The following is a 15,039-nucleotide window of genomic DNA, read 5'->3' as shown; positions in this document are numbered from 1 at the left end:
ATCTGCTAATTCAAAACTTCCCTTTTCATATGCATGTCTCTCAACACAGTCACATAGGAGCTGATTTGAACCAAGGAAATTGAAGAAATAAATGAAGAATAAGGAAATGTTGTCTGACATTAATGTGTTTTGTTGTATCCAGGATTGTGAATGAGTACCTGGATAGCACAGAAACATATCAAGACTGATATTACGAGAGTTTACAACAGCTAAGGACCTGTCTTAACATATTCATTCAGGTACAAGAACTATTAGTAAAAAGCACGGGGAGATTTGTTTTTGAGCAGGGATTGATCAAATAATGAGAACTTTTCTGTATGTGAAATTTGAGTGCATATCTAGATTATTTTAGCAAACAGCTGAATGGTGGTTTTTCATCGGTCCTGCAAGGATACACACACACTCATGCATGCCAGTTCCTCTTTTAATTCTGCCCACACTACTAGTGTGTGAGGAAATGCATCTAGTTTCCAATTGGGTAGATTAATAAAATAAAGAAAGGAGTGTGTTAACTCTAATACACTTTCATCAAGGCTTAGTCATTCTGGTTATTTTATTGTCTTCATTCTTCTCTGATCTTCCACAGATTAACCTTTCTTATAACACTGTCACACCCCCCCAACTGTGATTTAGCAAGTACGTAATTTATAACTTAATAAGAATGTCCATGTTAACCACAGTGGGAGATTTTACTGGCAGTAAAATCTGCTTTTTCTCTTAAGGACAATAAAGAGTGTTTCCAAGAGGACTGAGAAAGTTTAAGGTCTCTTATAATGAGAATGACCTTAGAAAGAATGGAACTTTTTATTAGCAAATGTTTAGTATGTGTTGTGGTGGTCCTGAGATAGTCTGTGAGAATAAAAACTCTTATTGGCCAGATATTTTTATAAATAAAATGTAGACAATGTCCCAAGTAGTTTTGTGTGTCCAGAGTAGTAAAAAAGTAGTTTTATTTGGCCCACATTGCACTTATATTATTATAGTCAGGAATAAATCTCTAAATATCGTCCTTACTGTCCTATCATTACATTATCTTTTTTTTTTTTTTCTTTTTTTTCTATAGAGGTAATAATTTCTCTATTTTATTAACTCTTTTCCAAGCACAGAGGAAAGATAAAAAGTTGCAGAGCTTCCAGCTCCAATCTTGTCTAAACTACCTGAATCTGTTTCGGACTGTTACATGCAACATTCCTCCTCCTGGGAGAAGGATGCCTTGCACTAGAGTATCTAACATAGTATGCTGACAGGGTCATTTTTCTGAGAGGGCTAAGAGTAATTTGCTTCTGTTTCCTTCATTCCTTATAAAGTGTTGATCTATCAGTTCATTCTTCCTTACATTTACCCCTGTGAATATAAATCTCAGGCAATAATATGTAGTAGAAATGGGGCCAAAACCCAGTGATAAACATCTGAAGTCTTCAAACCAGTCAGAGATGTCTGTAAGCCTATGGTAAGTTCTGATTGTTAGTGAAAATCTGGAACTATTAAAAGTGAACATATGAATAGGGTCACAACCTTATGGTTTGTAGCTCCTGTTCTAGGAACATGTAGATGAATAAATGGAAGAAAGCCTTCTAAAATCAAATATACACTCCAGCATGTTATTACTATTTTTTTTCTTTTTGATTCACTATTCTTTAAAATAAAACTAACATTTCCTGACCACCATGAAGAGCTATCATTTATTTTTTCTTCACTCTAAGCAAAATTTTACTTCAGTGCTTCATTCTTGACCATACCTTCAAGGAGAATTCAGAGGAGGGAAGGGAAAGAAAAAAAGTAACGTGATATGCTAGACCTTTAGCTTGGCGAAAGCTTCATTGTCAATGTTCTAAAATTAACAATCATAGTGTCACCCTTGGGAAGGGTTTTAGAGAAAAAAATCTGAGAAAAGCTCTCTTGGGAGACTTCTGTAAGTTCTCTACCGGCTGCTTTCTCAAATTCTCTCCACAGAAACATGTTTCAAAGTACCTCACAAGAAGCAATTTTCAGTAGTATTAGTGATAAGGCAGCTGACTCATACTACTTTGAATTCAGAGTCATTCTGCTTATGGAGATAACCAGTTTAAACCACCAGTGAAACCACAATAACAAAGATCTATGCTGATCCAACATAGCATCTCAGAAATCACTAAGAGTTTACACACACATGCACACAAGAGTCAATGTTTTTTTTTCCCCCCTATCACTCAGAATATAAGATAAATAGAACTTTTTTTTTAATCTAGCATACACATTGGTTGTATCACCTACTGCATCATCACCAGCATCCATAATCTTCAGACCAGATGGATGACCAGACAGCAAATAATTCACTTTCATGTGATACCTTCATTTTTCAGTTTTCCATAGGGAATTACTGCATCTGAGCTTAAGATGTTAAAAGTTCAAAATCTGTAACTGGTGAAATGTGTGTGGGACAGTTTCCACCAAGATGAGCTCATTATGTGACCTGTCCACCACCCACATTTTTAGTGTTACTTGAAAGCCCTGGTAAATCTCACTATGAAAGTTGTTTGAAATACATGATGCAAAGCTTAGAATAGTGAAATATCTGGAAGAAAGGTTTCTCAGCTGAAGTGATTTTCCTATAGAAGTTACTTCTAAAGCAATAAGGTGCTTGGTCATTGTTAGATATTTATTAAAGCTTCCTCTCTGGATTCTCTATCAGGTTCACAGTAACATCCCCATAGCTATTAATCTCACTTTCAGAAAAGAAATATATCACAAGTTTCAGTAACTTGATAAGTGAAACAAGAATGCTATAAAAGATTCTACTGTCAAAAGTTTTTTTATTTGAATCAAAACAATGTTACAGCCATGGATGGTCAAAGAATGTAAGAGAGACCCCCCCCCACCCCCCCCACCCCCCCACCCCCCCCCGGTTCCCTGTTGTCAGGCTTAACTTCACTCCTTTATTCGCAACTCCTCTACTTCCTTCTCCCTCCACCACTCCCCCAAGTGGTGCAAGGGTAATGGAATGTTGTGGTCATTCATTGTATAACCTAATGACAGTACTTCATGTATACACTCATTTATGAGGCAAATTTTTTTTGACACGTGTATTAAGGAAATATAGATAATGTGTAGATAGATGTATAAAATAAGAAAAAACCCACACAGATATTAGAGCAGTTAAGTTTGAAAGAAATAAAAAGATCTGAATATTCAAAACATCACACTAACTTGCAAACGAAATAGATTTAATTTTTCAAAGTAATGTTAGTAGGGTCAGAATTTTGGCTTGCTCTTGTATTTCTTGAGAAATAATAATTTCAATTTAATAAAATAATGTTTATCTCTTTTATTTTGTCTGTGAATAATCCTACTTAAAAGGGCAAAGATGACTCATTAGCTTCCATTAAATTGGAACTTATGATCAAAAAGTTGTCTGAGAGAGAAGTATGATAATGACTGCACATTTATTTGGCATCATAGATGAATTTTCCCAAATTTTTAAACCTTTAAGAAATCATTTTGGAATGATATGTATATTTAAAATGAATCATTGCTCTTCCTCATTTTTTCTTTGAAATTAAAAAGGTTCTACAGAAGTTTGTAGTGTTAATACTGCTCAGGAAGATCATGCCTCAGTAGTGGTAAGGTAAGGGTCATGTATTCACAGGAAACATCTCTAATAATCCTGAAGGTGGTTGAATTATCTAGTTTTCTTTGCTCTTCCTTTTTTCCTTTCCAAGCTGGCATATGAGCATCGATTAAATGAATGATAAGGTCCACATTTGATCGATTTTTCACTTTTTTAATTTAGAAGGTAAAACTTTCTATCACATTTGAAGTTGAGAATTATAGCTGAGATAATAGAGGTCTGATTCTAGTGCAAGTTAAAAAGGAAAAAGTTTCCTTGCAAATGTCAAGGCACCTTGTGGTCCAAGATGATTAAAACTAAACTGTTTGCTATATGAATCCCAAGGTGCTGCTATATCTCAGCTTCCATGACATTTAGCCAGTGACTTTTCATAGCTTGTTAATAATGTATAGCAACCCCAGTGTAAATTAGCAGTGACAGAGCTGGCCTGTTACAGTAAAGCAGTTAACTAGATTTATTTTGGACAGAAAATGCAGATTTGAAAAATAAAAAAATCATGACTAATGTCAAAAGAGATTGCACATTTACAAGACTATTTTAGCCAAGACAGTTGCTCAAGAGAGGTACTTTTCACATTGATCTATTATTCTGCCCAAAGTTCTAATTACCTAACTGAGAGGTATTAAGAAATCATTACCCACTCATCAAGGGTAACACTCATGAAGAAAAACTGATGTTCCAAACAAATTTCATAGTGTGAGTTGGTCCATAAACTTCATTGATTTTACCAGGTTGAATGAGTCACATAGTCAGGTAAAGGGTTCAGCATAAATGCTCTATTATGAGTACAACTGCTGTTAATCATTGCTCACAGATAAACCTAATAAACTTCTGTGTTGTAGAAACCATGTTTTTTCTGAGCCTTATATCTCACAGATATACAAATTATTCATAAGCTCTAAAAGGTCACCAGGCAGATGAAGAAAGAGAGGGAGAGAGGACGAAAAGGGTACAGATAAAAAATAGACTCAAAAGATGAGTTACAAAACAGAGTCGAAGAGTGATGAATTACAACAGATTATGAATTAGAATTGTAGGGAAAAAGTTGGCTGACATTTGGGTTCTTGCAGATTTTCTCTGAGGCTGAAAGTTTACTCATATAGAATAAATTTCAATATGAGTGCAACTATAATTGTCATAGATCAAAATCCTTCATTTAATTCACTTAATATATCATTAATCAATCTCTTTGGAATTGTTGTAAATGTAGTATACGGTGTAGTAGAAATGTATGCATACTAGTAGCCCTTAGAATACATAATTAACATGAAGCAAAACGGACAAGAGTTACCACTGCTGCTTTTTTTACAGGAGTTTTACATAGGACATCTTGGTCTTTTATTGAAAACTTCATCTAGGAGTTGAAGTCTCTTATTGATTTACTCACTGTTTATATGGAAATGTGTCAGCAAAAATTACAAATATTTTGGCAACCCAAAAATTGTTATTGCAAAATTCTGATTAGGCTTGAATAATTCAATTTCTGCATAAAACACTTGAACAAGTCTGTGAAGTTCCTTTACCCCTTCTCTGATGAATCTTTCCAATACTAATATAAAAATGGAATTTCTGATTTGTATAATTTTTATTTGTTCAAATAACTGCAAGTCTGTATTTTTTTAAAAAAAACCTACTTATTATATAACAAGCTAGTAAAATAACTTAGCTTCTTATTTAACATAATTTTCAGGAGCAGAACAATTGTGGGGATGTTTCAGAAATGTAACTACTTCATTCTCTCAGTGTAAATTCTGTGAAGTCATTACAAAAAGTGTGTGTTTCTACCTTATTTTTGAATGATAAATCATAATGTCTAACTTAAATTTTTATTTTAACTATTTTATCTGATTTTAACTATTTTATTTGATATAATGAAGAGCAGGAGCACAGACCTGGGATGAATTTCACATGTGCAGCAGCTACTGCATTAGATTTTTAAATGGTATATGTAAAGAAAGGATGTTTCTTATTAGTAACAACTAGCCCAGTTCTGATCCACTGTATAGCCAGCTTTGGGGTAGGATGTCTACAACACTGTGAGACATGGATACTTAAATTAGGTAAATGGTATTTTCTCTGGTTTGATTGATAAAATAACAATAAAGTTAAAATTTCCTGTAGTTCTGTAAATCTATCAATATTATAGCAGTAAATGCTTAAATTATGGTTTAAGATTACTAAATCTGTGAATGTTTCTTAGGACCTGATTTATCTTTCCTAAATAGGTCAGCCAAGAACATATAGACAACACCCTATTAACTTGGCTGTCTTTCTGTATCTATATAACTTTCTTAGGTTTAAAGGTCAATTCTTTACTATATTAATGGGCAGCCCCTTAGACAGCTAAGCCCTCATCCTGAATGTGTCATCTTTATTTCAGCCTGAACTGTGTAGCTAGGCCACCTTCAAGCTTGCAAATTGCTTTTATACTGAGTCCATTAAAGGAACATTCTCCAGCCCCTTTCCTGTCTGTTCCCTGATTCTGTATATTGCCTTGCTCACTCAGTTTAAATATCCTGGCTGCTTTTTGTAGAAAAGCCTTCAGTGCATAACTATTACCTCTCTGTTACTGAATCGAAGTACCAAAAAGCCCTGTGAGGCATGAAGAAAGAACAGCTTATATCAACCCATAGCGAATCATAATGAAAATCACAGTGAAAATCATCTTAATAAAGCTAGAATGCTGTACCTGACAAAATAAGTCTTCCCAACTGTATTGGGTTTGTGCGACAAAGTTTTGGTAGTGGGGGGGCTACAGAGGTGGCTTCTGTGAGAAGGTGGCAGAAGCTTCCCCTATGTCCTATAGAACCAGTGCCAGCCAGCTCCAATACAGACCTGCCACTGGCCAAGACTGAGCCCATCAGCAATGGGATAACATTTAAGAAAGGGAAAAGAAGCCTGCTGTGGAACAGCAGCAGGAGAAACAAATAAGAACATGTGAAAGAAACAACTATGCAGATGCCACACCAACATAATCCTTCTGTTCAGGACCCAGGCAACAGAGATTTCTTACTGCTTTCCAATGACTGAATCTTCCCAGGTATCTGCAACCACTTGTGACATCAAGTACGAGTGAAAGGTACAAATCTTTGATTTTTTTGGCCAACTAGCTCTATGAGATAAACAATCTTCAGTGTCATCAAGGCATAACATGACACTCCGTTATCTCAGCGCTTTGGGGGATGGTGAAACTGCAGCAATCATGTTATGGAATCATCTAGTGAAAACTAATGAACTTCTCACACTGAACATATCACTGGAAGACAAATTTGAAAACTCAACTGTGATAGAAGCATGGCTTCTTTAGAAGAATAGGTCTGGACATATCTCTGCTTTATCAGTCCCAATACCCTCCAGATATGCGGGGGTACAGGCAAGGAAGAGGAAGCCTAAGGTGGACTAGCACTAGTTACTGGAAAGACTGGAGACTGACACTGAGGATGTTCTGCAAGCACAGTCAGTCTTTGTCCCAGAGATGTTGGTATTTAGACTTTCAGATGAAAGGGGCATAAAAATAGTCATGGCCCTAATGCAGCAACATTAGGGCACTAGCTCTTCCTACCTCTGGATGAGCAGTGCCATGGTGACTTCATCAGTCAAAGGGTGAAGAAAGCCTGACCTTCCTATTCTTTCTGCTACTTGATAACTTTTTCCTTTTGTCACAGAAATACGATTTTAAAACCCACACTTTACTTTTTAAACTTTACGTCCCTTTTATCTTTCTTGAGTGACTCTCTTGTGTTCTAAGACTACTGGTGTTTGGATCTTTGTCAGCCCGTATTTCCCTACCCAAAGTGTTCCCAGCCTCTTCTGTTAATACTCTTGCGCTCTCTCAAATATCCCATCCTGCATTCATTGTAGAAGATAGTTTCCGTTCCAGATGAGATTAATGGGGAATGAGGAAAGATTACAAAATTGAAAGTTTACAAGTATCATTTCATCACAATTTGCAATTAATGTCAAATGCAGTTTGAAAACTGCAAAGGACTGGTTCTGCAGACACATAAGAGGTCTAATGGTGACTAGTTGGCCATGTTTTTCCAGAAGAAATAAATGAACTGTTGTATTCTACAGCACACTAATCCTCAGTTAAGCATTTTGCAGAGATGTTTATTCCCATCTCTGTTCTTTACTGCAGTGTAAAAGTACTAGTTACATTCTTCTGTTTCAAATCCGTCCAATTCAATAGAATCTTTTCAGTCAGTTCAGCTATTACATTGACATTTGCCAAAATCAAGATGATCATTGTTGATAATGACTGATATAAAGGTACAACAGAAAAGGGGCCATATTTGCACTATGTTATGTCAGCATTTTATGTGAGAGAAAAAGCTGTAGAGAATGATAGAAAATAAAAGGTCTTTGCTGTCATCCCTACAAACTGGTCACAATTAAATTGTGAATGCATTATTCTTACAGCAAATAAGCAGTATTTTTTTGTTGCTTTTCAGTACTGAACTATTGATCTTATGTTGATACTTTCGTAAGTTTAAAAACTCAGCCTTCACAAAGCTTTCTTTATCAGATGAGCTCTAAGAATTATTTGCTGCTAAACCTAGATATGCTCTTATTTATAAAGGCATAAGTTGTTTTTTATTAAATGGTAACCAGTGTACAAGATTTGCAGTGGTCATACGTTGATAGGAAAGTTAGCTAAAAGCCCCTGGTTTTCATTTGTAGAACAGTCATGTCCCAAGCACCACATACAAATGTGTTCCAAAGTATTTGAGTTAGGTTTGATGCTATTTATAGCACAAGAACATTTTTCCCTATCTACTTACACCTTCTAATGTCAGTTGTATTTAAATTTTATTGTTTCTGTCCTTTCTAATGCTCTAAAATGGAGCAGAAGGCCAGCTTGGCTGAACAGGGATCTTCTAGAATTTAGGCATAAAAGGAAAGTGTATGGACATTGGAAGCAAGGACAGACAATGTGGGAGTACTACAGAACACTGTTTGTCACTGTAGGGAGAAAATTTGTGTGGCCAGAGCTCAACTACAGTTCAAGCTGGCCAGCACTGTGAAAGACAACAAAAATTTTGTTGCTTTTTAAAATTATATTAACAGCAAAAGAAAGATCAGAGGAAGACCTTGGTAATTACAGGCCTGTCAGTCTCACTTCAGTGCCTGGTAAAATTATGGAGAAAGTTATTCTGGGAGTTACTGAGAAACACTTGAGAGACAATACAGTCATTGGTCATAGCCAGCACAGGTTCATGAGGAGAAAGTCCTGTTTAACTAACTTAATTTCCTTTTATGACAAGGTCACCAATCTAGTTGACCAAGGGAAATTAGTAGGTGTGGTTTCGTTTTGGATTGTAACAAAGCTTTTGATACTGTCTTTCACAATATCGTTCTGGACAAAATGTCCAGCACTTAGCTAAGATGAGTCCATAACACATTGGGTGAGCAATTGGCTGATGGGTCAGGCTCAAAAGAACCCCATTTACCCCTAGTAAATGGGGTTACATCAGGCTGGCAGCCAGTCATCAGTGGGGTTCACCAGGGCTCAATTTTAGGGCCAGTTCTCTTTATAAGTGATCTGGATGCAGGACTTGAATGTACATTAATTGAGTCTGCCAATGATACTAAATTAGGAGGAGCTATGGACTTCCTTAAGAGCAGAGATGTCTTACAGAGAGATCTGAATAGACTAGGGAGCTGGGCAATCACCAACCATATGACATTAAGGTGTTGTTTTATGCCTTGCAAACACTTACCAATAACATGCTTACTGTTAGTTTCATAATTGCTCAGAATTATTTAGTTAATAGAATGCCTGCCTCTGCAGTCATGAAGCATCATTTCTAATTATGCTATATAAACACAAGCAAACTGAACACTGTAGTATTGTAGTGTTTACAAAAAATAAAACACATCAGTATGTGAAATACTTGCAATATTCTTAAATATTCTTTAAGTTGAATGATTGTCTGACTTGGGAAAAAGGGTACCTTGTGCAAACAAAAAATAAAGCCCACTCACCTGAGATACACATAGTTATAGTTCTGTTCAGAAATTTTACATAATGTATATTTCTTCCAGTTTATGTTGTAACCACTTTTTTAAAGTGAAATGCCTATAAGCACACCAAAGTATAAAGTTAAACTGATTTTAAACTGTGCCAGTATTCCCTGTATCTACTTCTCTTTTTTTCCAGTAGAATATTCTTTCTATTATTTTATAGGCATTCATCCTTATGGTCCTCCTTCCTATATCTGGGAGAAGTTGTGACCTTCAATTTTTTTTTTCCCTTTTTTTTTTTAATATGCTATGTAGTCACTGGAAACACTGGAAAATTATTTAAGTTTCAGTGAATAAAATAATCATCTGCATCCCTTTTTCTACCAAGCATAGGAGAATCCTAGGGTTATTACCTTTAGGTATGTGAAGTTACGTGGGATGAATCCAGTTCTAAATACTGGAAATAGAAAGGCCAAACAGGATCTTTTCAGTAGATTTTACTTAAGCTTTTGTGGTCAAAGAGCTATACAGGTGGCCTTACAGCTCACTCATTAAACCTTATCTGTGTTTTTTCTCTCACACATTATAGTTAGATATTTGAAAAATAGTAGTGTGTGTGCTTCAGTTTGTACATTTTCCAAGCAGTATGCCATCGCTGTCATCTGTAGTTGATGTAGATTTTGGCAAATCTGTTCTGTTGTCACTGTCCTGGTAGATTCCAAAATTCCTATTACCCAGAGTGTATTCCATACCATGGTACCTCTTTCTTCTCTTTTACTTCAGAATCTGAAAGCTAAGGTAGACACTGCAGATACTTCATTCTAATGATGTGTTTTGTATTCACACAATGTAACACTTTGAGGAGTGTGTGACATGACTATACTAATTTACTCAAAGGTAATGTGTTAATGTACTCATCTTTCTCTAAGTGGGGCATAAAGCTTTATGCTCTTCGTTAGAGCCAAGACAACGTGTGCATCACCAGGTTGCTAACAGGAGTTGTTGAATACATTGTCTCATGTGAAATATATCCATGTACAACACATCTTAAAAGAGTAAATATTGTAAATACTATTATGGGGCCCTGTTTTGTAGAACGTATTTGAGTATATCTGCAAAACTCTTCATATGTATGCAAGGATGTGTGTCAATAATGTGGTTAGTAAGATTTCTGAGCTTCATTAGAAGCCTTTTGAGCCTGGATCAGTTATATACTGAAATCACACAGGGCTATTTTGGTATGAATGATCACATAGGATTTACAACCAGAAAAATACAAAAGAGTTTTTTCAAGATGAGTACTATTTGATAATTAGAAAGATAATGAAAGCATGGTCCCTGAAGGTTAACTTTTATGCTGTAGTTACATTTAATGGTGCAACATTCCTCAACAAGCAGTTTTTAAACATAGACTGTAGTCACTTAGCTAAATAAACTATTTTAGTAGACAGTAGTCTCCTAAGAGTACATTAAGAAAGGTTTGTAATCACCTTGATAGAACCAGTAAACTGTAATTGAGACTGTTATGTTTAATTATGATCCAGATGTGAAATTTGTGAATGGGTTTTGCCATCATAAATCACCTAAAAGATCATCATGGATTATGATGTAAAACTTGGAAGAGTTCCAGTAAAATACTCCTTAAAACAGAACGAAATATATGAAGTTTTGTCTTGTTAATGCTTATCCGTTCTACAAAATGTTTCCACACAAAATATATTTTATATGATGGTTATGCATAGTATAACACTTTGGAATGTTGTTTGCTTCAGGTGTTTTGCTGGATTTTCTGGGCAGTTTTGTGAAATAGAAGTTAATGAGTGTAATTCATCACCTTGTCTACATGGCTCAACCTGTGAAGATCATATCAATGGATACACTTGTAAATGTCAACAAGGTAACTGACATCTGACAGAACAGTCTTAATCAGTGATAGTTTTGAATTATCAGTGTTACTGCTGAGAAAATTGGTAAATTATATCAAGTTCTTTATTTCTATATAACCTGTAAGGTACAAAAAGATTAACTATCTCTTTGACAAGCTTTTGAATGAAATCGAAAGAGAATTAATTAGTCTAATAAGCATGTTAGAAAGACTTAAAACTAAAACCAGCTCATTAAATGAGTCTGAAGAATTATCTAGAGTCAGGTTTATTATGTATGATCTTTACTAATGTAACTTATTGACCAAGCAGTCAAGTAGGCACTGTATAGCAACTAGATAATTTAACTAGCTACAGAATAAGATTGACTGAAAAGAAATGCTGAATATTTTAACTAACATTTATTATTATTGTTGCTATTGTTGTCACACATACCCATGATTATGTGTGCTGGTTGGGAAGAAAATAAGTTTTCTGAGCAGTTATAAATAGAATGAAAACAAGCATTTTCTAAAAAAAGTGGGAGCTGTTTTCTTATGCTGATACAGATCAACTTAAACATGTCTTGTGACTTAGGAAAGCATAAGGAGTTTAGTGTTTAAACAAAAACAAAGGTCACAATCAGCCTGCACTGTCATGCAATCACAAATTTAATCTGTTCAGGACTACTCACTGTCTCCTGTCATGTCTATTAACAAAGACCCTTTGGTCAACATAAGTAAGGTACAAATAACTGCCTTGAAGCATACTGCTCCATAATTCAGTTACTCTTAATTTAAGAATTATACTAGTACCTACCTCCTGAAACTTTAATTTTTCAGTTTAAGTCTATTGATTCTTATTGTACTGACCTGCATGCTGAATATGTTCTTTGATGGTACTGATCCAAGATTTCTTAGTGATTATTTAGAGATTATTTAGATATATTCTGGAAGATAAATGTTCTATTCTCTCATGATATCTTCATACATCTGATCTACTTATTCTGTTTGTACTGAAGTATGTTCACCTTGTTGGTTTTGGTTTGCAAGCACTAAGGTCTTGCTAAACTCTCCTGAAGTCAAGTGACCATATAAGTATTACACAAAACTTTTCTGCAGTGTTTCTAGCAATCTATTCATATAATTTTTACATAGATTTATATCCATGCTTGTTCTTCATTAAAAAGAAAATATAATGAATTGAATATTAATAAAATCAGATTTTATTTTACATATTTTTTTCATTCTGAAGTGTCCCTAGTGCAGTTTACAAAACTATATGTAACAGATTAAAAAAACCCCAAAAATGTATTCAAGATACTGAAGCAAGAACGTGTGTGTATGTGCATGCGTATAATGAGAGTCAATATGGACAGTTTATTCATTTGTTTAATCAGTGCTGAGGAATGATACTCTAATACGTAAGACTTAAATGGAAGTATCTTTGGCTTACTAGACCCTAATCAATTTTAGGATTAACTTGCTCACAGATTAATATTTTTATAGCAACCTTTTTTTATGTCTAAGAAATAGTCAGTAGAAAGACATTATACTCTTGATGTATGAACAACTGAATGAAAACATTTTGGACTTTGCCATACAGAGGGTCAGAATTCATAATCATAAAGGTCTCTTCTGATCTTAAAAGTCTCAGTCATGACCTATCTTCACTACTATATATCTTTTTTCCTCTCAACACAGTTGTACAATGGAAATTCCACATGGATAAAACTGTATGTCCCCCCGTTCTACGTGGTACTGCATATATACATGTACTACTTCACCAATACAGATGCCTTAAAAACTTAAAAGTTGTATTTTTCTATCATTACAGTGTCTCACACAGAATACATTGTCGAGTTACAAATTTTTCTCATTTTTAAAGCTAGTAATACTTTAAATATATTTAAATATAGACATTTAAAAATTGCTTGCCAACCAAAGATTGTAACTAACTGCTGTCTCTATGCAACTGTATATGGAAATGCTTGGTACAACAAGCTTCTCTGGGGCCTTGGAACTCACTCTTGCTGCTAAAGTGTTTTAAACACCTTCCAACCCAAACATAAGGTGACTTTCTTTTACATTTCTGTTAATAATAACATTTATTAGTAGGCATGAAAGATCTCTACATTATTTCTCCACTAGGAAAAGACACAGGGAAGGAACCACATGCATTAGGTATATGTATCATGGTTACATATCTTGGCTGTTTTAATTAATGTGGTATTTTCAAATGTTATTTGAGTTTCTGAAACAGACTAATAGATGAGAAGTTCACAACTCAAAAAAGGAGTGAATTTGGAGAGGCAGGGGAAACTTTGAGAGAAATATCTTTTTGGAAAGTTGCACAACTGAAGAAAGGGAATAGAAGACAAATAATATCTTCTGGAAACAGAAAGTTGAAATGCTTGGAACAAATCTGCTTTTATTGCAGGCTACTACTATTCACATATGATAGGTCTTGGATTTCTCTATTTCCTATAGAATTATGGAGACAGGATTGAGTATTTTTGAATCTGTAAAGGCAACTGTGGGAAAGAAGTTTCCACAAGGCAGAAAGTCTGAGATATCCAGCAGCCAATCCACAGTTGTAATTTAATGAAATGGAAAAGGGATAGTGACAAGACAGAAGTAGGAACAAGGCAGATGATTGCAGCTTTCCAAAAACCTCCAGAGAACAAAATGAAGCATGTGGTGACAGCGTGTGATACCAGAAAAGAGAATTGATTTAGCTCTGACAAATCCATTCTGTAATGGATCATGAATTTTGTCAGCTATTGTCCCAGTAGCAGGCCCTATACCCTTAGAATAATAGATGCATGTTCAGGATCTGTGGCTGCAGCTGCGGGCTGTTCAGGTGCAGAAGCAGCACACAGAGAAGTAAACTGTATTCTAACAGCATCTCAGGCAGCTCAAAAACAACAACAGCAGTCACTGGAACTAATAGCAGTCTCATAGCTGAAGTCTTTAGCTGGGACAGGCTGCACTTCTACCAGGGCAGCTAAAGCAGGACTGGAATGTAACTGCTGGGTCCATTTGATGCATGGTCTGAGGCAAATGCAGAACAGAGGCAATGAGATTTGTATCAGCTGAGGACTGCAGGGGTTTTTTGGGGCTGTGGGGGGGTTTGTTTTGTTTATCTGTTTATTTGTTTATTTAGAAATGGAAAGATTTAATTGAAGAAATAACAAATCTGTAATAGGTGGTGGGAGTATCATGGCAGAAGTTATGGTGTTCAACAACTAGCCATAGTTTACAAAATGCTGGGTTTGTATTTACCAAGCAAATTGACTGCTTCCAGTTCAGCTTAGCCTCCAAGGAGAAAGTCCAAGACAGGCTCAAATTACATGATCTAAATACCAGGTTCTAGGTAAGTTTTTGGCCTTTAATTTATGGGTGTATTTAGTTGTAAAGGAGGTTTTTATCAGAAATACATATTAACAAAAATGCCACTAATCTGACTGTTGCAGTATAAGAAGATGGTATTCTGATGCTATTCAAACACAAAACTGTATTTCCTTAGAAATTGTCCTCCTCATAGATCTGATAGAGTAATCTGTCTCAGAGTTTCTCTTTTAAATTTTGTCCCTTTTTTTATTTG

At 35.2% G+C, this 15,039-nt stretch overlaps 1 protein-coding gene across 1 annotated transcript in view; it reads left to right on the top strand.

The window, feature by feature from the left end:
• Nucleotides 1-15,039, top strand: part of EYS (eyes shut homolog) — a 1,118,553-nt gene that overhangs the window by 660,649 nt on the left and 442,865 nt on the right. Inside the window, exon 30 of the mRNA XM_074861787.1 lies at nucleotides 11,344-11,468. Coding sequence (XP_074717888.1) covers nucleotides 11,344-11,468 — 125 coding nt within the window. The remainder of the gene's footprint in view (nucleotides 1-11,343; nucleotides 11,469-15,039) is intronic.

This window comes from Strix uralensis, chromosome 3 (assembly GCF_047716275.1).
Source record: "Strix uralensis isolate ZFMK-TIS-50842 chromosome 3, bStrUra1, whole genome shotgun sequence".
In the NCBI taxonomy this organism is placed as follows: Eukaryota; Metazoa; Chordata; class Aves; order Strigiformes; family Strigidae; genus Strix; species Strix uralensis.
The sequence above is the reverse complement of the archived record's forward strand: the minus strand, read 5'-3'. Positions and strand labels throughout refer to the sequence as shown.